Source organism: Parasteatoda tepidariorum, chromosome 4, assembly GCF_982258835.1.
Source record: "Parasteatoda tepidariorum strain Cologne lab strain chromosome 4, Ptep-v5.0, whole genome shotgun sequence".
NCBI classification, from domain to species: domain Eukaryota; kingdom Metazoa; phylum Arthropoda; class Arachnida; order Araneae; family Theridiidae; genus Parasteatoda; species Parasteatoda tepidariorum.
The window spans coordinates 73,741,500-73,767,235 of record NC_141758.1 but is presented as its reverse complement, the minus strand read 5'-3'; the positions used below and the strand labels follow the sequence as shown (position 1 = coordinate 73,767,235).

General features: G+C 29.4%; 1 protein-coding gene, 1 long non-coding RNA gene and 2 other non-coding genes across 7 annotated transcripts in view; 1 reads left to right on the top strand and 3 right to left on the bottom strand.

Annotated features, from left to right (window-relative positions):
- LOC107451160 (uncharacterized) overlaps positions 1-9,156 on the top strand; it is a 30,795-nt gene extending 21,639 nt beyond the window's left edge. For 2 of the 4 annotated variants that reach the window (XM_087161361.1, XM_087161360.1), the window contains one exon: positions 8,029-9,156. In XM_087161361.1, coding sequence (XP_087017487.1) covers positions 8,103-8,549 — 447 coding nt within the window. In that variant the 5' untranslated portion in view covers positions 8,029-8,102 and the 3' untranslated portion in view covers positions 8,550-9,156. Of the gene's footprint in view, positions 1-7,793; positions 7,951-8,028 lie in introns of those variants that run through there. The other 2 variants (XM_087161363.1, XM_087161362.1) reach the window with 2 other exon arrangements.
- On the bottom strand, positions 25-96 carry TRNAD-GUC (transfer RNA aspartic acid (anticodon GUC)). The gene has a single exon. It is a non-coding gene; the product is annotated as a tRNA-Asp (tRNA).
- TRNAF-GAA (transfer RNA phenylalanine (anticodon GAA)) lies at positions 107-179 on the bottom strand. The gene has a single exon. It is a non-coding gene; the product is annotated as a tRNA-Phe (tRNA).
- A 5,348-nt stretch (positions 9,157-14,504) lies between the features above and the next one.
- Positions 14,505-19,786, bottom strand: LOC107451163 (uncharacterized). The gene is made up of 2 exons (XR_001585036.4): positions 19,663-19,786; positions 14,505-15,506 (listed from the first exon to the last, which is right to left on the bottom strand). It is a non-coding gene; the product is annotated as an uncharacterized LOC107451163 (long non-coding RNA).
- Positions 19,787-25,736: the final 5,950 nt, after the last annotated feature.

The window sequence follows — 25,736 nt, the reverse complement described above, 5'->3', positions numbered from 1 at the left end:
CATAAGACGTTTAATAATAAAAATCTCCCCGGCGGGGAATCGAACCCCGGTCTCCCGCGTGACAGGCGGGGATACTGACCACTATACTACCGAGGATGATAACATTTGCCGAAACCCGGGATCGAACCAGGGACCTTTAGATCTTCAGTCTAACGCTCTCCCAACTGAGCTATTTCGGCACACTGCTGTAGGGAATTATATGCTTACGTGTCACGCGTTTTTTCTTTTTATTTTATTTTATTCTTGGAGGAAATTAAATTTCCTTTTGCATCGTCTTTCCGATCGGATGGCCACCCTTTTAAAATAAGTGGAAATATGATCAGCGATTAATTTTTATATTGTTGTTGTAATGTTAAGATAGTTTTAAATACTAACAAATCAAATATAATGAATTGTATAAAATTCAATACAGCTCTTGGATTGATTTCAATGCATTTAATTTTGTAAAATGTATTCGGTATATGTTAAGGTTAAAGTATAATGATATTTATTAATAATATTATCATTAAGAAACATTATTATGTAATAATTATCAGTAATTATTATTAATAAGAGCCGATGATTATTAATAATAATAATAATAACGAATATGTTGAAAATTTTTAATTTTTTCAATCTACATTGGTAATTATTAATAATAACTGGTAAATGTGATAAATTATTCGCTTTTACCGACTAACTTAGTAATTATTAATAATAATCCGTGACTATTAATATTTGACAATTAAGAACATTGACCGTAACATATATTCGTGAATTTTTATGAAATTTGTTATCTGAGGGATAAAATAAAACTATATATACTGTTACTTTACATGTCGTTGTATGCGCATATACATGCACACATAAGTATATGGAATGCATATACCGACGTAGAATGAATAAATATTATTTGTACTTACGGGTTTGCACTGTATGTAGTACATAAGTATATATGCTCCCATGTACATATAAATATACAGATACGCACATACATTATCTACTATACAGTGAGCAAAAAATTAACGGACTACCCTGAATAACTTTTGATCTAATGATCGGATTGTGAAAAGATCAGATCTAATAATCGGATCTTTTATGATTGATAATTTGTACATATGATATTTTAAGTTACTAAATCAGAAACAAAAATTCACTTTCTCTGAATAAACATGACTTTTTTTTGTTGACGGATTCGGACTTCCGACCCTCAAAACATGGAGGTTAGTTAAAATCTGGGAAATATTGTACCTACTGCCAAATTTTTTGACTATTATTGAATAAAATAATATAAAATAAAATAATACAAAATAAAATAATATGAAATAAAGTAATATAAAATAAAATAATATAAAATAAAATAAAATAAAATAAAATAAAATAAAATAAAATAAAATAAAATAATATGAAATAAAATAATATAAAATAAAATAAAATAAAATAATATAAAATAAAATAAAATAATATAAAATAAAATAATATAAAATAAAATAATATAAAATAAAATAAAATAAAATAAAATAAAACAAAATAATATAAAATAAAATAATATTAAATAAAATAATATGAAATAAAATAATATAAAATAAAATAATATAAAATAATATAAAATGATGCTACATGAGATTATCTTTGATTGAAAGAATTTTTTAACTGTGGGGAAAAGTTTTTTAATTCGCTTAAAAAGTTTTCGCGATATGATGAAATACGCAAAAACTAAAATTAATATTTTTGGTTCAAACTTTGGGCCGCTCTCCTGATCAAAGGGATGGATCCATAATACCTAGATGGCGGCTATCCTCTATATTTTTGGGAACAGACATCCGAATCTGTTGAAAAAAGATGTGTTATGTTAAAGATGTCTGTTGAAAAAGGTGTGTCCTATTTCACCGGCCCTGCTTCCCTTTTGAATGCTGACATTCTTACACGTTATTTGACATTTTTTTGGTAATGAGAAATGGGCCAGGTGGAAAAAATGTTGGGAATAAATACTGAAGGATCTGTTGCTTATAAATAAACGTTCCCAAGTAAAACTCATGAAATTCAATGAAAATTTAACAGGCGTCAAAAGAACCTATAAATAAACCATATTTAAGTAATTAGTCACTAAATTTCATTAGGAGAGGAATAAAATGATATTGAAAGTCGAGTTATGGTTATCAAAATCATATTTGTTATCAGTACTTTGCGATTTTTCATTTTCGAAAACGGAAAAAATGCTATGATATTCAACAACTGTATGCTGAATTTATGAACTTCATATTTGAAAAACCAATCATCATAATCATAGCATTTTATACCCCGATTAGTTTATTTATTTTCTGTTTCTTGCTTGTTTCCAAATAAAATATCTTGACGTTCTTCAGCTTCAAATTCCCCATCTCAAAACATTTCATCAGCTTCTGCTGTTTTATTTTATTTTATAACCGGCCTTTCACAGCAGACCCAATTCGGACTTTACGGCTATCTATGTTCAACTCTGTAGTCTTGTAATTTTGAACCCAATCCAAAGGACAAGGCAACTCTTGAATCAATCAATGGGACGACAAATGAATCTTTGTGGAAGAATTTTTGAGGAAACTAATCCGCATTTGTGTTTCATATGGAGAGGAAAACCACGAAAACCATTCGCACTCAGTCCGACCCAAAGGGATTCTAATTCCTGATTCTTCTACCACTTAGATTGCAGGGAGCCAGGAGCAGACAATGTCAACCAGTATCAACCAGTCACCGCTGGCAATCTAACCTGGGTCCCCTCGATTATAACGTTTTATACACTGAGTCACGGCGGCTCCATCCTACGTGTTGTCGAGATCCATGTCATCAAGCCCCCTTTCATCCACCGAAAACTCGAAATCCAGAATATTTTGTAGATCATCTCCAAAGGGTTTCACCAACAGATTCAGGTTTCATCTCAATGTTGATTACTTTATCTTTAAAACTTATTTCGGCTTTTGTAAAATCAGTTAGTTCTATTTATTTCTTGAATAGAATATTCCTTATTCAACAGCCTTATCACGGGCAAAATGTCCCGCAGTCGACTGATCGTTAAGACACGGTTCCCAGCAGATCACCGAAGTCAAGCATCACTGGCTGCGGTCAGTGTGCGGGTGGGTGACCACTTGGATCAACCTGCGTAGGGACCGAGGGTGTGCGGTATTGGTCCTCGTTAAACTGTTCTACCGTAAAGTGCTCGACTTTGCGTGCAGGTTGTCGGGCTACCGAAGCGGGGGGGGGGGCATCCGCTCTGCAGAGGATCAAAATTGCGATGGCATGTCTTCAGATCATCCTCAGGGATGTTTCCCAGACCGTCGCCAATAGCCCATTGTGCAGCTCTAGTGCGACGTAAATGAACAACAACAACATCACGGACAAAATATTAATCTAATCAGGTATTATTGTTTTAGAGTCACTAGTATGTTCTAAAAGTTAAAAAAAAAAGGTTTTAAAAAATGTTCAATTCCACCAACAAGATTTTTCGATATATATATATCTATAAATTGACGCCCAGTGGCTGAGAGGCGCTGTCTGGTCACAGGTCCCTGGTTCGATCTCTGGGTCGGGGAAAGTTAGATATAACATTTCATAACTTCAGTGGGTCGATAAAATGAGTACCAAGCATGCTTGGGAGCTGAACACTGGGGGATCCTCGTTGGGCTGACGACCCTACCGGAGCATCTGCTCTTGCACTTCAGGGCCCAAAGGTCAAGAAAACTGAGATGGGCACAGTAGGCCTTGGCCCTCTATGGGCTGTCGCTCCACTGAGTTTAGTTTTTTTTAGTTTTTATATATATAAAATAGCATTTTGCTGATTGTTTAACTTGAAGAGAGAAAAAAAAGAATGCATGCTTAAACTCAAAAACGTATAAAAACGCTTTTTTAGTGACAAACAAAATAACCGAAAATTGTTGCAAAAAATTGTAGAAAATGCACTGTTAAACAAAAAAAAAATTTATATTTAAATCCGATTTTACTTTTGAATGAAACGAATCTCTAACAAATTTAAAATCGTCCAATGAAAACTTGGATTTCACGAATGGATTTCGGAAAAGGGCGTTTTTCTCTAAATTCTCACCACGCAAAGTTACATTTGGCGTTAAAAAGTCAATTTTTGATAATTTATTATAGCTTTGTCATTGCAATTTAGCAACGTATTTTAAAGCTATGGATTTTCTATCATTTCTTCTAATACTTGAGATCTATAGCTTGGGGACGTTTCCTAGAGAGTACTATAAATTGTAACGTTATAAGAATTTTGAAGGATTTAAAGCCAAAGTGCCAAAACAAATTATCATTTATTATGCATAATTTCTTGGTAATTGAATACCTGAGAGCCCTATCACTGATTGATGGTCTAAGTGTCATCCCAATTTGTGAAACGTATAAATCCCTAAAATTTTTTAAGTTATTTCCGTCATGACTTCCGAGTTTTAATTCTGATTCTGAAAAAGAGGGTTTCTAAGATTACTCGCTTACTATTAACCGCCAAGTGCACTTAGATGGTTCTTTCACTCCAAAATTTTTACGTGGATTCTTCCCCTACCAAGTTCTTCAGAATCGAAGTACTTACTAAAATGAACAATTGCTGAGTTGTTAAATAAAACTAAAAAAAGATTTTCCTTCTATAAATTCCAATTTTGATCGAGGTTAATGTCTCGGCGTAAACATTTTGTGACATGTTTACAAATCTGAGTTATATTTTATTTCATAATTGGCATAGTACAGCCCACCTAATTCTAAGTTTGCGACTCCAACTCCATATCCTTGTAATTTTGAACCAAACCCACAAGACAAGGGAACTCCATATCAAGCATTAGGACAAACTAGCACGGAACTAGTCTGATTTCAAGTTACAACAAGAGGAAAAAATGGAAACGTGCCACGGTTAACGAGACGGCAAGAGGATTTTAATCAGTGAGTTATCTACTACTGTGGTCTATCCGAGCCAGGAGCAGATTTCGTACCAGCCAACCACCACTGGGATTCAAACATAGGTTGTCCCTTTACGAGGCGAAACCACAGTGGTTCAAATCTGAATTATATTAGTTTACTTGAATGTTTGGTTGCAAAATGTTATTAAGCATTAATTTTTTACTTTATTATGTGAGTGTTTTCGTTACTTCTCGTCTGTCTGCTTACATAAATATGAACAATTACTTACATCCATATTGGAAGAACTTAATCATTTATTATTTCACTTTTGTTTTTAAATTTTTCCATAACATTTTTCGCATTGTCTGTGTTTTTGTATTCACAGATAAAATTGAGATATTTTTAGCCAAGCACCACAAAAGCAGGTAATAGCTTTACAAATAAATGTTTGCACGAATGTTTATTTTAAAACTACTTTTCCTGAATAAATAAATCTTAAAAAAATAATAATCGATTTTGATACTTCTTAATGCTTCTTAGGTTAATATGAATGGCGGCTCTGTAAACATCAAAATGTGTTTCTCTAACTATTCCCTTGGAAACGAAAGTTATTTATCCTTTAATTCACAAATAAGTCATCAACTTTAAAACTAAAACTAAACGATGCCATTAATTTTCACCAAAATTTGCGTAAAAAATATTACCAAAGTTATAATAAATAAAAAAACTCATTAAATTTCAAGCGACATGTCATTTAAATTTTAATATTTTTGATTATTTTCAACCCATCCCTGAATGTCTGATAAAATTCTTGTAAACAAGTCACTAATCGATTTCTTGAATTTATGAACACTTCTGTCAAGCGTATAAAGTTAACATTAATTTTTTATCCTTATTATAGTTTAATACGTTTAATAAAATAAATTAAATATGGTCGTAAAACATGTCATCGGTTTTGAATTTTTCATTCAAAATTAAAGTATTTCTAAAGGGATTAGAATCATGAAAATATTATTTTATCAAGTTGTTTTTATAAAGTTTGATAGAGAATATTTATTTTATAGGTTAATATATAACATGCATTTCAAAAAATACGTATGTTGTAGGGTAAAATGCATATTTTATTATGTATTAAAAAGATTATGATATTATGAGAGTTCAAAATATGTCTGAATGTACATTTTTAAGATTATGTCCAAAATGAAGTAAAAAATGTACAATTTATGGGGTCTCAAATTATTTTTTCTCCGATGAAGAGAGGAAAAAACAAAAGAGTTTTCGAAATCTGTCAAGTCACTTGTAAGCAATGCCTTGTGCAAAATCCATAAAAATTAGTTTGATAGCCGAATAAAGGAATTCGATAGCAGAATCAATAAGCATCTTTAAAAGCCTCTTTGTTTCCTCCGTCAATGTAACAGGTTTTGATGTTTTTTAACCCCTTTTCAGTAGTGATTAGTCAATTTGATAGCGATTTCTGATCTTTCCTCGCATAATACCTCTCTTTATATTGCATTTTTCCCCCCACTTCCTTTTTGGCTAAAATTCTAAAAATATATGCTATGTGGAACACCTTCTTTGACAAAGAGAAATTACGAATTCCGTCGATGATAAAGTTCCTTTTAATAAAGAGCTTTGAAATTTAACTCAAAATTAATTATATTAATAGCTAAAATTAAATTATATAACGGAGTCTATATTTAGTAAATGGAACAATAAAATCACATAGAGAAGCAAAGCAAAGTATTCTTGTCACTTGGGGTTGCAATAAAACCAAATAAAAGAGCTGTTTCTCCATATATGATAAAGATAGGTTTCTATTCCTTATTTTATTGTAAACACTTACTGGGCTGTTAAATAATTAATTATAGCCAAGAATGTGTAAAGAAAAAAAACATAAAGAAAATCAAATTTATAAATTATTTTAGGTACATGATGGCTAGTGAAATACAAATTTCAAAAATATTTTATTACGCAGGATCAAATAGAAATCGTTAAAAACTTGTATTAATACATATATAACTAAAAAAATGTGTTAGATTATCTGAATTATATTTGTACTAAAATATAAAGTCCAAAGTTTAAAAAAGATTTTTTTCATACATATTCAAAAATATATCAATAATTGATTTTGTAAATGAGAGAAATTTCAATGATTAATAACTGTTTCGCTTTAGATCTAAATGACGGCAAATAAGTGCAAATTTGAAAAATTTCTGTTTGGAAGTGAGCCTTGTTCGGAAGATTTTACTTTTAACACAGAAAAAGACACCGGCGTTTTATGCTGAATTTCATAACCATAAATTACTAAGACGATAAATATATATTTTTTTCGCGTATTTTGAATTAAATTAATACAAAATAAGGAAAAATTATGAAAATTATGTTTCACAAAAATTCTGCGTCAAAAGGTTACAGAATATAGTTGAACATCGCGTACACGTGCTCTGAGATGAGAGAAAAGGTTTATTTAATTTCCAATGAGCTGCACAATCGGTCTCGCCGATGAGCAGACTTAGTGCGTTCTCCAGAGATGGTATCCACTCTTTCAGGACCACCACAATTGGTGAGATAACGTTGGTCATGTTAATTTGGACGTCTAGTTTCTGCCACACTAGATGGCAGCACCGAGACTCTATTTGGATGCTAAAGTGCACTAGGAATTTAATTTTTCCGAAAATGCTAAGAGCCAATAAGGCATTTCAGGGGTCTTTTACATGCCGCATAATCATACGACATGGCCGCTGAGGATTTTCTGCATCCCGAAAATCCGGTATCTGGGCCGGGGATCGAACCCGCAGACTTGGGCTCAGAAGGCGGATGACAAACCAACAGCGCCACCCAGCCACGTGAGAGAAAAGGTGCACTTTGAGATATTTGAATCGCATTCATGCGCTATTTTGTTATATAACCACCGCGAAACAGCCTTTCGGAGGCTATGACTTTTTCAGAACATGCGTTCGTGAGCGTGCTTGATGCTACATGTTAGTGCTAAATCTCCATGTTGTCTAAGCCAAATAAAGCTTATCTCTTCTACGAGATCTTCGTCACAAAATTTTAATGTAGAAATGAGACAGGTATATCCTGTTTGTCAATTTCAGTGTGGGTAGTATTTTTTTATTAAAATTTACTTTAAGACTTTTATCAACTGGATTATGAACTCATTTTCTTCTATTTCAGATAATCGGTCAAAATATTCTACGGCTTAGGATACACCTAGATAAATTGATACTAATGACGACGATCTACTTGACATGTCTATGGCACCACAAAAGCATCTCATTCCAGCATGGACCAAAGACACTAGTTATCATTTCCAAACGCTAGCTTCAACGAGCTGCTTGCTTGGTATTACTTTCATAGTAATCGGGAGCGTCTTAACATCGATTCTGCGAAGGTTTCCACAATTTCAAGATCTCTTCAAAGGTTGCATAGCTTTCTTGGTGGTTGGAGTGATTCTTTTACTGTTTGGATTGTGCTTAGTTCTGTACATCTGTGTGACAAGTAGAAGACAACCAAAACTATCTTCGGCAGCCAAGTCGTTGGAACTTCCACCTGACCCTAATCGGTTGCATCCAGTTTACCCACCTCATTCGGCAACATCCCACAGAACGATATGCCATGGTCCTCAGTTTTTGATTTTACCTGGAAGCGTTGATCCTGTTTATGTATCTTTTAACCCACCGGTGCCCGAAGTTTAAATTAGATACTATTGCATGATAGGATAAAAAGGCGCTTGCGATGTATATTTCATATAACGTTGTGTGCGAAATTGTATTCCAAATAATAAAACCAAATTTTGATTTTACTTGGAAGCGTTGATCCTGTTTATGCATCTTTCAACCCACCGTTGCCCGAAGTGTAAATTAGATACTATTGCTTGATAGGATAAAAAGGCGCTTGCGTTGTATATTTCACATAACGTTGTGTACGAAATTGTATTCCAAGTAATAAAACCAACTTTTGAATTTACCTGGAAGCGTTGATCTTGTTTATGTATCTTTTAACCCACCGGTGCCCGAAGTGTAAATTAGATACTATTGCTTGATAGGATAAAAAGGCGCTTGCGTTGTATATTTCATATAACGTTGTGTACGAAATTATATTCCAAGTAATAAAACCAGCTTTTGATTTTACCTGGAAGCGTTGATCCTGTTTATGTATCTTTTAACCCACCGGTGCCCGAAGTGTAAATTAGATACTATTGCTTGATATGATAAAAAAGGCGCTTGCGTTGTATATTTCATATAACGTTGTGTACGAAATTGTATTCCAAGTAATAAAACCAACTTTTGAATTTACCTGGAAGCGTTGATCTTTTTTATGTATCTTTTAACTCAGGGTTCCTAAAGTGAAAATTAAATGTTTCTGCATGATAGAAAAGACAATTTCACGTGTATTTCGAAAAAAGTTATATACGCAAATGCATTCCATGTGAATTAGGAACTGATTCATGATAGGAAGAATTCGCGTTATTTCCATATTTCATACAGCGTTGTATACAAAATTGTATTCCAGGTGAGAAAATCAAATTTTGATTTTTTCCAGAAGCGTTGATCTTATTTATGTATCTTTTTACCCAACAACTCCTAAAGTGTAAATTACACACTACTTCATGATAGAAAAAAAAATTACGCGTGAGCTGTATGCTTCATATAACGTGTATACGAAACTGTATTCCAGGTAATAAAATCAAATTTTGATTTTACCTGAAAGCGTTGAATCTTTCTATGTATCTCTTAGCTTATTGTCTCTCAACTAGTAGATAGCATGATTAAATACGCACAAATTGTATATTTTATATAGCTTTGCGAACAAATTAAATATTGATTTAAATAAAATTGCTTAGTAATACAGCAAATTTAATAGTACAAAAATTAGGCAATTTGATTAACCAAAGAGCTAAATCATGCCAAATTAAAAGCTATGCATATACATTATAACGCGTAAATTATAAACTTTGGGTACAAATAAAAAGCAAACTTTTTCGAAAGTTGCCGAGTGTCTTCGATCTCATTATGTGTTTCTTAGAATCCCTAACAAAAATTAAATTTTCAGAATTTACTTAATATGATGGTGTGATATTGATACATATCTGTTAAAAATTAAATGCGTTACTAACACTTAACAACCCATTATTGAAATCAATCAGTAAAGATGGATTAAAAATCTTAAAAATTATGCTTTTTCATTATGTTAATTGGATAGAATAATTAAAATGAGGGGCATAACGGCGGCATCTAATAAGTTTATTGAGTTTAAACCAGAGATTTGTTATTTATTTGACTTTTGTTATTAAATATTATAACCTGTGATCCCAATTATGTAGGCTATTGTGAGTTAATTTTTATCCAATATATTAAAAATATATGGTATGGACAGAGTTCATGCTGTGAAACTTATTATCTTCATTGTGAAAATTTTCATAAACCAAAACATTCATACCAAACCCAAAATAAATAATGGTACAGGAGGCTAATATAAACTGCTTTTTCTATCAAAAAATGCACGATAGGGTAGTTAGCAGAAATCGTAATAATTTTTTTTATAATATTAACTTTTGATCTATTGATCTGATTCTTAAATGCGATTTGCAATCTGATTGATTCAAAGGCTTGAATAGACCTTGTATATGCTAATTATTCTGAGTGCCGAAAATATTTTAAACTACAAAATCATACACAAAAACGTTCTTTCTCAGCAGTGTTGCCAGGTGCTGATAACCGTTCACCCCCAGATGGCGTTGTAAAATCCCCTAAAAATTTTTAAAAAACCCCAAAATTTTTAACTTAATCTATAAGTATTAAAAAATAGTACAAAAGTTAAATAATGTATAGAAAACGTTGCTTTAATACTTTATAATATTTTATTATCAACAAATTAATCTTTTTTGCATTACAATCGTTACATTATCTTTAATTTCTTTTAAAATATTTAAGATATTTTTTTCCATACTCTTTGACTTGCACATTTTTTCATAAATATTTTATTATCAACGATATAGTCTTTTTTAATATTTTAATTCTAACATTATGCTTAAATTTTTGATAAAATATCCAACATATTTTCGTCAATACTTTCTGATTTGTATATGTTTTCGCTGTTAAACATTTTTAACATAGAAAAAGTAGATAAAAAATCCTTTACCCTTAATCCTTAATCCTTTAACCTGTAAACTGATTTTCGTGTTCCCAATCTTTCTTGTACTTTTGTACGTACTTCTTTTTTTCTTTATCCTTTGGCATTATTTTTAAGCCTTGCACATTAAAAATTTTAAATAATTTGAATTCAAATTCTCCAAATGTACTGGTTGATCGAGCTATGAACCTGCTACATTCAACAAAGGGGTAAAGGTCTAAAATTATATCTTAATCTTTTTGTTTTGGTTTAACATATTAATTTTCATATTACCATCTCACACATTCTGTTATAGAATTTGATATTAGAAGGTAGCCAAAATGAAACAAGTAAAATTCACAAATAACCCTAAAACAAACCCCTAAAAACCAATTCTCCTAAAATACCCACTGAAGATAAAAAAATCCCCCTAAATTTAGGGGGGAAACCCCTAATCTGGCAACACTGTTTATCAGAATAATTATACCAAGTGCGGCTATTAATTTTTGGGATTCTATCTAATAATTCCTGAAAATATCATGTGAAACATTTAATCGTAACTTTCACTGTAAATTTGAAAGTAACCTCTACCTAATGTACAGTGCTCAAAATTATCACATTTTAAAATAGGTGCATTTTTTAAAATTTGATTTCGCGAGAACTATTCGATCAATTTAGTTCAAATTTTCTAATTTATCGTACAGTTTTTGTAAAATTTTGCATACCATACAATTCAAACGGGTTATTATTGAATTATTAAACAAATAATTAAATCATTATTAAATGAACTAACAAATTTTTGAAAGAAATTAGTTGACACACGGATTTCTATTTTGATAAATAAGTTTTATAATTAAGTACAAAAAGTTTTTGATTCCCTTAAAAAGTTTTGGGGGCACGGGGAAATATACAAGTAAAATAAACATTGAGGGTTTCGAACTTTTCACCTGTCTCCTGATCAACCTATAGGGGACACTTTTTTTTAGATTGCTTCTTAAGTATCGAAAATTCAAATCTGTAAAAAAAAAAAAAAAAAAAAAACTATTTAGAGAAAAAACGCTTTTTGTTGTTGTTGTTGTCTGATTTAATACCTACGTCGTCTACCTGGTTAATAAGCATTTTTATGGTTCGGCCCTCCCTCGAACCATTAACCCTTTTCGTCGGAGCTTAGTTTACATGATCAATATAAATGGCTCTGGTTAGAAATGACAAAAAACTTTATCTAACAGTTATGAATAACTGTTAAAACTCATGACATTTATGAAAATAGCAAATTATTCGCTGAAAATGTTATTTTTTATGACAATAGAGTCTTCGAAAAATGGCCTTATAGTAATTATAAGCAAATAAAGATTATTCATCCATGAATTTTAAAGAAAAAATTTGACTTGAACTGTATGAAATTATAAACTACTTCCATAACATGTAACACTCTATTAACTAGTAACGCATGTAAATGTTTTGTTTTACTTACTTCTTTTTGTTATTAAACTCACACGAATTTTATAATGTGTGCATTTGTATAATGTATATGCTATGTTTAAAAGTTGTAAATTATGTACATTAAACTATTATTTTAATTTAAAAAAGGTTATTAAATGAAATCATGTGTTGTTAATTTGTTCTTGTTTTTCCCTCATTTTCTTGCTGTTTATACGCTTAGCCGAGCGTATAAATCCTTCGGATTTTTTAGCTTTGAATTTGCTCTAAATTGAAAGTTATCTGATGTTTCTTTTGTCTTTACTACTTTACCTGCATTTGATACGATTCAAATTAAAAGAAATGTTATTTTAGTATTAAAAAAAAAAGTTTGCGTTGAGAGCATTAAAGTATAAATTCCACCTATCTCTGCTTTGAATGAAGAATATTGAGAAAAAAAATATCTGGAACATTCGAGAACAAGTTAAATAATTAATTTGGGAGTAAGAGTCAAACGTTATTTTATTTTCGACATTTTACATTTTTAGTTTAAATAACGTTAAAATTGTCGTTTTATTATAATAAAAATTTATCGTAACCGTAACTTTTAGTTAGGTAAAGGAATATTTTAAAGAAATATGAAATTTTTTATTCGCCTCACGCGTTTGTTGAATTACATAATTCGATAATTCAGAGTGTTCCGTATTCACTTTCCTTAGTATATATTGTCCAAATATATAGTCCAAAATATATACTAATTTAGGGCTGCTAATTATTATTCAAGCACGGAAAAAAAAAAAAACGTGAATGAAATATCTCATACTAGCAGTAAAGAAGTCGGGGTTGAAAACATCAAAACTTGTTTTATTATGAACAGAACGAAGAGGATTTAAAACATGATAATTTAAAAAAAAAAACCTAAATTTCATCAGACAATCGAACTGGTTTTGATATTTTTAATCTCGCCTTCTTCACTAAGGATTGGACTGATTTCGACATCGGTTTTGTTTTACTCTTTACTTTACAACCACTAATGTGCATTACTTGATTAAAAACTTGATTTGCTTCAAAAATATGCAGATTGGAAATAACAGTCGACAAGTTTTAAGCGCTCGAAAACAGGCACCTATTTACAAGACTTGTCAGACGTAAATGAGAAGAAACAAAAGTGGTTTTAAATATAATGAGTAAATATAATATTAATAACTAATGTGTATGCTGCTTCTCATGTCATGAACTGCACTGTAAAAAAATTCTGCATTAAATTGAGTTAAAAGTACTCGGACTCTGTGTGCACGAGCCTCATAAAATCCATTATATCGCAAAAGTGCGTTTTTACCGGAAGATTTTGCACCGTAATTTTTACTGTAATATTTATTTACTTACATTGATTTTACTGTAAACAGTATTTTATAAAAATTAAAGTATGTCAAATTTTTCAGTAAAATTTCATGATCTTCTTGAGTGCCGTAAAATTTTGCCGCAATCTATTAGGAATTTTTTACAGAGTAATGCCTATCTTTAAAAATTAAGACGCAAGTGAGTTTTTATAAATTAATTAGAAGGAGCATTAATGTTCATTATATCCATATTAATAAATTTATTATTACATTATTCATCCTCGTCATTGGTGGTGGAATGACAGCCCAAGGTGAGCCTCGGTCTTCCTTAGAAGATTTCGATAGTCCACTCATTTGCCGGCAACTGATTTTTTCATAAATTTAACACCCAATATAAATAATATCCGTTTAAGGAAATCACTAAAATTTTTATTTGACCTAAATTTTTGAAAAGTATTCTAAATATATAATAAATGTGAAACAATCTGTTTGTTAAAGTGATATTATGGTTTTAAAAGAAGGATTTCTCAGTGTAAGTATCATTTGTAGAGCAAAATATTTTCAATAAATTAAAATGTGTCGCGCTTCTATAAAATAAATGATTAAATATTATACTTTTTTTTATCAATAGGTAAATCTTGGGTACATATAAGTTGAGACAAACTATAAGTGATATTTAATATTATGAAATGAAATAAACTATCCTGATTGCTCAAAACTTAATTTTCCTATACCGTAGGTTGAATCTGTCAGATATAAACATTGTTCAGTAGATTTGTTTGCATAAAATGCTTTAATTTTATCAACACTCATGTCAAATGTATCGAAATATTAAAAACAAAATTTCAAAATTTGATTATTTTTATTTTATTTTATTCTCTGAAGTAATTAATTTAAAAAAAATCATATAATATTCGCGATGGAGAGACTTCGTAAAATTGAAGAGGTAAACATTTTTTAAAAGTGGTTTCAGATTTTAATCCCAGCAATAACTATAATAATTATGTTAGGATTCGAAAAATTTTTCTTGTCCTTAATTTTTGTTGACTTGTTTAATGACATTATAACATTAAAAAAATCGCCACAAAGTTGGTTTTTTACTTAGTTAGAAATTTGTTTCTGAAGTTGTAAATTTTTTTAGTGCGTTTTTCGTTTTAGTGCGATTTTTCTGTTTGTGATTGTTAGCTTTTTTTTTTTTTATAAAAATTGTTTACACAGAATACATTTCGTGAATTTTTTCGTTTAATTTTTTTCTCTCCAAATTTGTCATTTTTTTATTTATTGAAGACAAATTTGGAATACTCAATGTTTAAAATTAGACAAAAAAAATAATAAAATGCGTTATAAACAGAAAAAAAAACTGGTTTCTTAAAATCGAAGACATTGAATAATAGCAGAAAATATACTTAATTTTTGATCAAAAATATAATTTAATGTAAAAACTTTTGACAAAATACTGTATGATATTTATGAGTTAGTTGGCAGTGAAAATATAAGTCCTTTGGAACCATGATTAAAAGCAATGAAAAATCAGAAGATATGACATTCAAATATGTTCTTATCCACAAAGTCCATTGCCTGCCAGCATATTCTTGGTGCAGTAGAGTGGGAATTGCGTAGCTTTGAGCAGAAAACCCGTTATCCCCGAACAGCCGTCACAACAAGCTTCCAGTGGGCAAAAAAGAACATACCATCCAGCGAAGAAGAATCCGACAGGATATCCAATGAAGATCAGGATAAGCAACCACACAATGGAACAAAGGCACTTGCACATTTTGATCTCTGGAATAAAGACACTCATATGAAATATAGGTATCAATATAGGTAAACATTGGAACTTTATTCATGGTTTACTACAATCGTATAATGGGCTCTAAAGCATGGGTGCCGTTGCTGTGGGGAGACAGTGGTCTACGTCTTCAATACTTAAACCTTAATGTCTCTCTTAATATTTTCGACAAAGAAAAGTTGAATGAATCCTGATCGATTTAAGCTCATAAAGGATATAATCAAAAAGTTATTTAATTATTATGATATTTATAATATTATTATAATATTTTTGCAGATGTTTAACAAATTTAAAGAATATTTTTGTTATGTATGAAATTTAGAGAACTTGTGTGATTGTGTATTTTAATTCTGTCCTCCTCAAACATCGGACATGTATGACAATTAAATGAAGACCGCGCATCCTCGGTTTCTTCGCAGGCTGATCAAAGTGGTTACCCACCCACTCACTGACAGCTACCAGTGATGATTGACTTTAATGATCTACTGCGAGTAGTTTTTTTATTATCAGTTAACTGTGTGCCATATATCAGAAGTGAGGGTAAAATGAAACACAGATAAACGTGACAACGTCAGAAATAGTGTAGCGACACCATCCAGGAGTATAAATTACAGTAACAGGCTCACAACACAGGTTGCTCATGGCTCACTAGTCAGTTCACATGAAAGCATTCAAAGTAAATGTAAAGTCATTTTAAGATGTTTTTTTTCTCTCCTGAACGTAACAACAAGGACAGTAATACGATTTTCAGTGACAGAAAATAAGCATAGTACGAAAATTTATTATCAAAAGTTTGCTCTTTTTGACGATTTTATTACTATTTAAGGCAAAGGGCTGTGAACAAATGTTGTGAAAATTTACTTCATAGGCGTAGATCAACATGTGATCTTCAAAGGACAAACAAATCCAATCTTCTCACGTGATATCCATTGCTGTCTGATTAAAACGATCTAAGGCAATCAAAGAGCTACCCACTCCCCCAGGCTTCTCTGCCGCACCTACAAATGAATAACGGAATCTTCTACTTTTAAAGATTGTAATTTGTTCTGATCTGGCAGCATCGTTTCCATATCAACTTTGCATTCACTTTAAATGCTATCATTCGAACTGGATAATCAGTTATGCGTAATTTGTGGTTCACTCCATTTACTTTCCTCCTATTTCTAAATGTTGGTGTTTCACTCCCTAGTATATTTCTGGAGTGAGACATACGTCCACTTTTCCTTAAGTCAACTCTTGCGGTTCTATAGAAAAAGCTGTTTTATATATATATATATATATATATATATATATATATATATATATATATATATATATATATATATATATATATATATATATATATATATATATATATATATATATATATATATATATATATATATATATATATATATATATATATATTAAGACCAAAAACGTAGGGCACCTCATTTGCTAATAAACTTTTAGCTCAATGGAAAATATTGACATAATTTAAAAGCATTATTTTCTTTGCAGTTTACTTGAAAAACGTAGATTGCGAAATTTTATTTGGTTTTATTATTTTTTAAACAAATTTCTCACAGATGTGAATGCATGATTTTCAAATTTCTCATAATACGAATGAATTACTTAAAAAAATGTAAATTATAAAAGTTTATTTTATTATTTTTAAACATATTTCTTGTAGATTGAATGCTAAATTTTCATTTAACAGAAATGAATACAGGTTTGAATGCAACAGACTGTGAAATTCATTCCATTTTATTCTATTTTACTTCCATTATTAATGAGACGTAACAAATAATATATTGTTTATTTTCTTATATATTGCTTTGAACCAAAGAGCTTAAATGTAAAGTAATGACACGCTACAAAATTTTTAATTGCAAATATGTAATAAATAAAAAGAAATCAAAAGTCAAACTTCCGATGATGAATTTAAAGAATTAGAAAAATTCCAAAATAAAAATGAAATTTATTCGTTGCCTTCCATTATATTTATTTTGATTAAATAGGTTGAAAACGCCTAAAAATATATTATTAAAAAATATTCGGATACAATTAAACTTATTTAGCATTAAAATAAATATTTCAATAATAAAAAGTTTATGATTCGTAAAAAGTCGTATTATATTTTCTTGACTTAATTATTTGGACAGGCATAATAACATATTACATAACAAATATTCCGTTATAATTAAACTTATTCAGCATTAAAATAAATATTTCAAAATTACGAAGTTTATGATGCGTAAAAATTCGTATTATATTTATTTTGATCAAATAATTTGAAAATGCATTAAAACATAAAACATAATAAATACTGTGTTACAATTAAACTTATTCAGTGTTAAAATAAATATTTGCTCTTCTTCTTTGTCAGCGCAACAGCCCCTTGCAGGCCTTGGCTGCCTCAACAGCTGACAAACGACAGCTCCTCCTATCCATAGCAACTCCCTTCCAATTTCTAATTATTAGGGTTTTCAAGTCATTTTCGATGTCGGTGAGCCATCTAGTGGGGGGTCTGCCACTGGGACATGACCCCACGGGCTCATGGCGCTATTTTCAGGGATTCTCCATAGATGATCCATCTCAGCCTATTACTGCGGATTATTTGGGTAATTTGGGGCTGCTTAAACAGTCGGTAGAACTCGAAGTTATATCCGGTTAGCTAGCATCCCCTTTCCCGAATTGCGCCAAAGATGGCTCTGAGAATCTTTCTTTCGAAGGTGTCCTGTGACCACTGTATATCAAAATTTAGGGTGCAAGTTTCACTTCCATAAAGCAGTACAGGAAGTATGAGTGTCTTATAGAATTTCGGCTGAGAAGATTTGATCTTAATTGTCTGCTCAGTCCAAAGAAACACTTATTAGCCATTTTGACTATATTGTTGATTTCTGCTCTAAGTATGTTTCGATCGTTAGCAACAGTGCCAAGGCATTTGAATTCGCTAACCCTTAAAATAAATATTTCAACATTACAACATTTATGATGGATAAAAATTCATATCTCCTATATTAAGTGATTTACTTTTTAAAGGTTACTATTTAACACAATGAAATGCGAACTTTTCATATCTAATTATCGTAGATGAAACGACATGTGTAAAGAGATAGTGCCTCTTATATCTTATCCAGTTTACAGAGCTCAACGACAAATTATTCCATGTTGGCTTTAGTATTGTTGTTAACTTTTCATTAGTATTTCTACTGTAAAATATTTTAAAAACAACGATAGCTTTTATTTCTCATCGCCATACGTGAAATGGGTAAAGGCTCAAAGATACCAAATTCATAGTGCAAGTGCTAGATTTAGATTTTCATCTACTTTAAATACCTGAAATCTGAGAATAAAATTGCCGACGACAGTTTAATTTTTCATTGACATTTGTGGAATATACAATAACAATTCTAAGACATCAAACTTAAAGAGCAGCATATAGTTTCAAATATTAAAAACAACAAGAGCTTTTATTTGGCATCAACAGATGTGTAACCACATAATATGTGAAACAGAATATAAGTACAGAGATATCAAATTTATAGAACAATCAAATTATACAATGTCAAATTTATAGAATATCGAATTTATAAAATATCAAATTTATAGAATATCAAAATTATAGAATATCAAATTTATAGAATATCAAATTTATAGAATCAATTTTATTCTTTTATTTATATAAAATTTTTCAATTTATAGAACAAAATTCTTTTATTTATATAAAATTCTTAAATTTATAGAACAAAATTAAATCATCAAAATTAAACAGATAGCTAGTTAATCCTCATTTTTGCAAAAAAAGGGCGTAAACAATTCTATTCTTTTTCCGTAACTTCAAAACTTTGAAAAATGTGAGTATAATAAAATATGTAATGCTGAGTATGTTGTGAAAATATAAAATTATACAGTCCACAGTATTCGAATTATAGTTCAATTTAGCAAGTGATTGCCGTAAAGTGGGGCTGTTTTGGGATTCTTTTATTTATTTATTATTTCTATTATTTTTGATATCTCGTAAGAAGTGCAATGTAGAGTTCATGATATTTTATAATATTTGTCTGCACAACTCCTTTTTATGTAAGAGGTTAATTCTTAGATGTGCATAAATAACTAATTATATTAACAAAATATAAATAACTAATTAATAATTAGAATACTTACAGAGAATTATCTGACTTTATAAAAGCTGCAAACTTCAAGATCTACAAAACGCCTCTGAAGTATCCAGATCTTATTTTAAATAATTTCATTTCATTTTTTTATCAGAGTATGAGCAACCCAGATAAGAACTTGAATATTGTGAGTGATAAAAGAAACTTGCAATGTATTAAAATTATCTCCATTTCATTTCTTAGAAATAAAAACCCAACCCTGAATCAGTTGCTATTTTTGTAGCATCAGATATTGAAGAAACATGGCAGAATTGTCAAACCTTATCTTTTTTTATATGAATATATAAACAAGTATGTGGTCAGGGACGTAGTTGAGTAGGAAGGAGTTATGTCAGGACCTCCCCCCCCCCCCCAAAAAAAAGAATTTTCACGATCGAAAATTTTATTTACTCACACACACGCATATATATGTATATCTATACAACTTTTAAAATATTTTAAATTTTAGTTCAAAAAGTTTTTTTATTCAATTTAGAATTTCAAAAGATGAAAATATTTTTTTAATTCGTTTAAATGAAATAAAAATACATAATGCTCCGCTATTTCAAATTTTAATAATTTTTTTAATAATCATAATCAAATATTAAGCCAGTAAAGTATCCACAATAGATCCCAAATAAATGAAATTGTAAACGCTAAGACTAAGAAAATAAATACCGAGGAAGACAGGACTGAAAATTTTAAATCCTGTTTGATTGCCCGGGGAAACGAGAAAATTGAAAGGCGATAATCAAAAATCCCTCCAAGTTTTATCCGGTAATTAATTAGTTTTAATATTTTCTGTATCGATGTCCCGAGAAGTGATTTGTTTAACATGGAAAACAATTTTGTATATTCCTCGTTCAATTATTATTTAGCGACCCTGAATGGGCGTACTGTATAGAATTTATTTTTGATAAGGACTTTAAAAAATATATTAAAGGTTGGAATTACTGAACATTCGATGAATGTAAATAATTTTAAAATAAAAATAAACTAATAAAATTTATTCTTTCCTTATATGGAAGTGAAAGATCTTAAAATAACTTCTCTTTTGAAATATAAATCTAATTATTATTCATTGGTATGTTTTCAACCTTGGAGTCCCAAAATAGAATTTCTACACTTATCCTTTACCAAAGATATTTTATGAAAACGACAGAGTTTTAATGCTTTCATTGATACAAAAGTATTTATAATTTTTGTATTACATATATATATATATATATATATATATATATATATATATATATATATATATATATATATATATATATATATATATATATATATATATATATATATATATATATATATATATATATATATATATATTTGTGCAAACGATTTTGCGGAGATTGCGTATTTTTGCTAACGTTTTCTTACTATCAATTTAAAACTTCTAAATTTGATTAAGATATGATGCATTAAAACTGTGCTTAAAGGATAAGTTTTTTCATACATACCATGGAAGAGACCTACTACTTTATAAGATACCTTATGCAATACTTAAATGATGATAATTGTGTGATATCCTATTATCGTGATATTTGAAAGGTTTGCTAATTTTTGAAATTTATTTTAGTAGTAGATTTCCTATAGAAAATTATCAGGATTATAAAAACATGAAGAAAGTATCTCTAAGTATAATTTTTAAATTCTAAAGTGTGTTTTAGTTCAAAAGTGTGTTTCAAAAGTGTGTGTCTATAGTGTAAAACAGCTTTTGCGTGAGACATATGACAGTGCCGGAATTAAACAGCTATTTTGCAAGCAAGAACAACCTTCTTACAAATTTATTTCTCATTGTTCTGAGAGTCTGACACGTGGCTAATATTATTGAGATAAGAAAAGAAAGGTCTTAAATTAATTGATTCAAATTATTCTTAAGTTTATCTTGAAAACGTTTTTGATACAATAACTAGCGTGAAATGTGTAACTGTATCCGGTTCCTCGTTTATTTTTAAAATTAGAATTCTAAAATATCGTTTGGAAAATGAATATTTCCTTTGATTCTTCAATGCGCTCTTCATTGTTCTATTATTTCCGAAGCGTTCCTCAGATAAGAGGTGAAATGTGTTGATGTTTGACAATGATATGTTTTAGTAACAGATGGATTTATACAATGCTTGACAAATGACAGAATTTCTCAAACATTTGTCATGCAGTAGCATCTTCATGTTCTTTTTCCTAGCAATGATAAGATAATAATTTTTTATTCATTCGATGTAATTTTCTGAGAATATGTATTACAGTTTTATTCAGAAAATTTCAATTAATTTAGTGTCATTCACTTTTACTGAATTTCGATAAGATACTTAAGCAATTGCTTGTAACTATTGTGTTTGAATAATATTTTAATTTAAAAAAAGGATATTCATATCTTCTAAACTGTAAAAACTGTAAACTGCCAAAAAGCACTGGATATTAAAAAAAAATATGCACTTTGAAAATTTATTCATTTGTAAAATACAATGCCAAAAGCCAGTATAATCATATAAATCTTAAAGAGAAATCAAATATACTTTAATATTATTGTTGTAAATATATGAAAACAAAGTTGTTTGATTTAATGCATACTACTTTCAGCTTAGTTTCAATATTTTTGTACTTTATAAAACTGGTGATATCTAAATTATTATTATTATTTTGGTCAGACATTAATAGTGCTTATTGAAGCACTTTTGATAAGAAAAATTAAAATAAATGCACTTATAAAAAAAATATTTTTCAAAAATTGAACTTTAAGAAATTGTCTATGTGGCGAAATTTTTTTACGTAGAAAAAATCATTAATATCAACGAAAAATTCCCGATGTTTACATAGTTTCATAAAGCCAAACACTGCAGCATTTTAAAACTGGCGCTGCACAGTCGGCTCATATTTGGGTTTACGCCTATTAATATTCAACTACTTGCCCTTTTAATTTCGATTCCACTCTGTCAAATCATTTGCGTTACACGGAGAAAAAAAGCCCGAAAAACCTCTCACGGTTAGCTTGACGGCAAGGGGAGTTCAAGGGACTTTCAGTATTAAAAAATTACATCACAATGTTTTTTATTTGCACAAAACATTTTACATTTCTCATCTTACTCATCGGACACGTTAAAACAGATAATTTTCTTCATCTTAACATTTTCATAATTAGCACTGAGGGAACCGACTAATTACGTAACTCAAGAGTCTTAAATAACTGTTAAAGAATCACAAAATTATTAACATACCATATTTTTTTTGTTAAAAAAAGCTTTCAAGCCCACCAACTGCATTAAGTTTCAAATATCAAAGGAAATTTTTTCTCACCAATGATTAAAAGGCTTTGTTTTCATAAATGTGGGTAACAGTAAAAGCTGGCGTGGGATCAAAAAGAGAGGCTAACGCAGGGACTTATTTTCTCTTGTGTGTTATGTGTTTGTTCATTTGTTTAGTTTTCACCGAGTTTGTTTATACGTAGTTATAAACACAGAATTTATAAATTCGGTTATTTATAAGCACAAAAGTTTAAGTTTATGTTCAACCCTTTACAATAGGTAAAATTTTTAAAATCCCATTCACCTTCTCTCCTAAAATTTTTTTAAATTTCAAATTAATTTTAGCTTATAAGCTAAATGAATTTATTTCAATAAATAAAATTTAAATCTCAAAAATATTTTTTAAAAAAATGACTCAATTAAAAGATAATAAACAAATAACTTTAAGGAAAGCTTGATATAACTGCAGCTTTGTTCTAATTATTAACCCGATTCATTGATTGTATACTTGTTATTTCTTCTCACCTATTTTCATTGATAATATGCTTGATCAACCAATCAATCACTTTTTTTATTCCATGGAAATAATTTGAAACAATTAACACACATCTCAAAAGAAACTAAAAACATCTATCTTAACATCTCTTTCAGTTGATTAGTATCTTATCTCTTTCAGTTGATTAGTATGCGAAAGTATATTTCTGAAAATTTATTCTTTGTTTGTTCCAAAGCGTTCGATTCGAAGAAAATTCAGCAGTGGTGTTAATGATGCGGGTCAAAACATGTTCGAAGAAGAAAACCGCGTGAGTAGCCATTAACTTAATTTCTAAGAGGGTCATTGCTCACACAAAGAGGCTACAATGGTTACTTTTTCTAAACCCGCCTACAGCAACGAACAACTTTTAAATAGGCATGATCACATCGCTTATAATAATCTCACCCATTTGGGCCCCAAATGTTACACCACATGTTGCAGAGGAAAAAAAAATTGAAAGAAAGATGGAGGCTTATAACAATAGAGTTTATTATTTTGAAAGTTTATATCACTTCATGTCAAAATAATAAAATTAAAATAAAAATGGTAATAACAAAGTTTAAAAAGAAAAAAAAACGTTTTATGTTCGACACACCTAAGGTAAATATTAAATAAACTAGCAATTTCAATAACACTGAAGACTAAAAAGGAAAAAAAAATTATATTTTTCATACCTAAGATAAATATAAAATGAAATTATAATTTTAATAATTAAGTAAAGAAAATAATGACAAAATAAAATTTTGATAACATTAATAAAATAAAAAAAATTTAATAACATAAATATAAAAAAATAATAAACGAAATAAAAATTTTGATAATATAAATTATAAAAAAATAAGAATTTTAATAACGTGACTGATAATAATAAAATGAAAAAATTAATATATATATACATTTCATAAGTGAGATATAAACGAATGTTCTTTTAAAATGTTCTTCTTTTCCTTAAAACATCATGTGAATCCCGATTATTCCATTTTATTCATTCCAAAAACCAAATTTATTCTTTAAAGACTATCTTACAAGTTATTATGAACATTTGAGAACACTAACCGTAAAGTAATGATAATATAAAATTGTTCATTATTAATACAACATTTTTGTTAAAATTTTAATGCTAAATTGTTGCCAGCAAAGCTTTGGCGACATAATTGCATCTTTCCTTCTTCTCTTATTCTCGTTTTTTTCTTTTACTCACCATAAAACTTTTGAAAGAATAAGTTCTTCAATAATTTTTTATAAAATTTCAGCAGCTAGTTTTGATTTAATTTTGTTAATAAAATATAATTTTTGTTATAGAGAAGAGAGGTTACGAAAGAGTATTCCCAAATTTTATTTTATTTCTTGACTCCTTGATTTGCCAAGAATGATTTCTTGTAGATGTTTCCAAATATATCAAATTTCCGAAAATATATCCATTATTTTACTAGAAGCAGTTCTGTTGAAAAATCTATGTTAGATTAAAATTTAAACGTGGTTTTTAATGTGCTTCAATAACGATAAATCAATTAAAAATTATTATAGAGCGCTATTACAAAAAATCTTCAGATATTTCTACGAAAAAAAAAACTTATTAAATTGTATTAATTTTTATCAAACGATGTAAAAATGTGAAGAAAAAAAATTATTCAAAACATATTATAAAATAGGAATTGGGTATAATATGAAAAAAACACAACTACTTCGATTTAGTAGGAACAACATATGACGCAATGCTAAGCGAATGGAATTTAGTTGTTGTTTATTTAGCTATTGTTATTAGTAGTTGTTGTTATTTGTTTTAGTTGTTGTTGTTTATTTAGTTGTATTTAGTTTCAATAACTTTTCTTTATAATGCAATAAAATCTGGCGAGCAGCTATTTAAACGATCGAACACTTCGTTTGTTTATTTGTGGCTTGAAGTTCGGCTCGCAGAAAATGCCGTTCATGGGTTAAATTTAATAGGAACAACACAACCTGTGACGTAGGCTATATTATACCCAATTCTAAAATAGTTTTTTTTAAATCTAATTAAGTCTTATAGTCTATAAGTAAAAAACATGAATCTACCAGAAAAGAGAACTCATCTCAACTATTATAATTATAAGATTAACTGTTATTATAAGATTAACTGTTACAATTCTTCTTCAAAATCGCCGAATGAGGGAGCACGTGACAGAGGAATATTTGATCTTAGGGAGTAAGCGAGATGGGGTAATACAACAATAAACTTGTTCTTAAAATAGATTTAGTTTCCGTTTTTCTCTCGCTTAATTATTTATTTGCAAGCCTTAAAATATTTTTTTCAACTTCATTTCA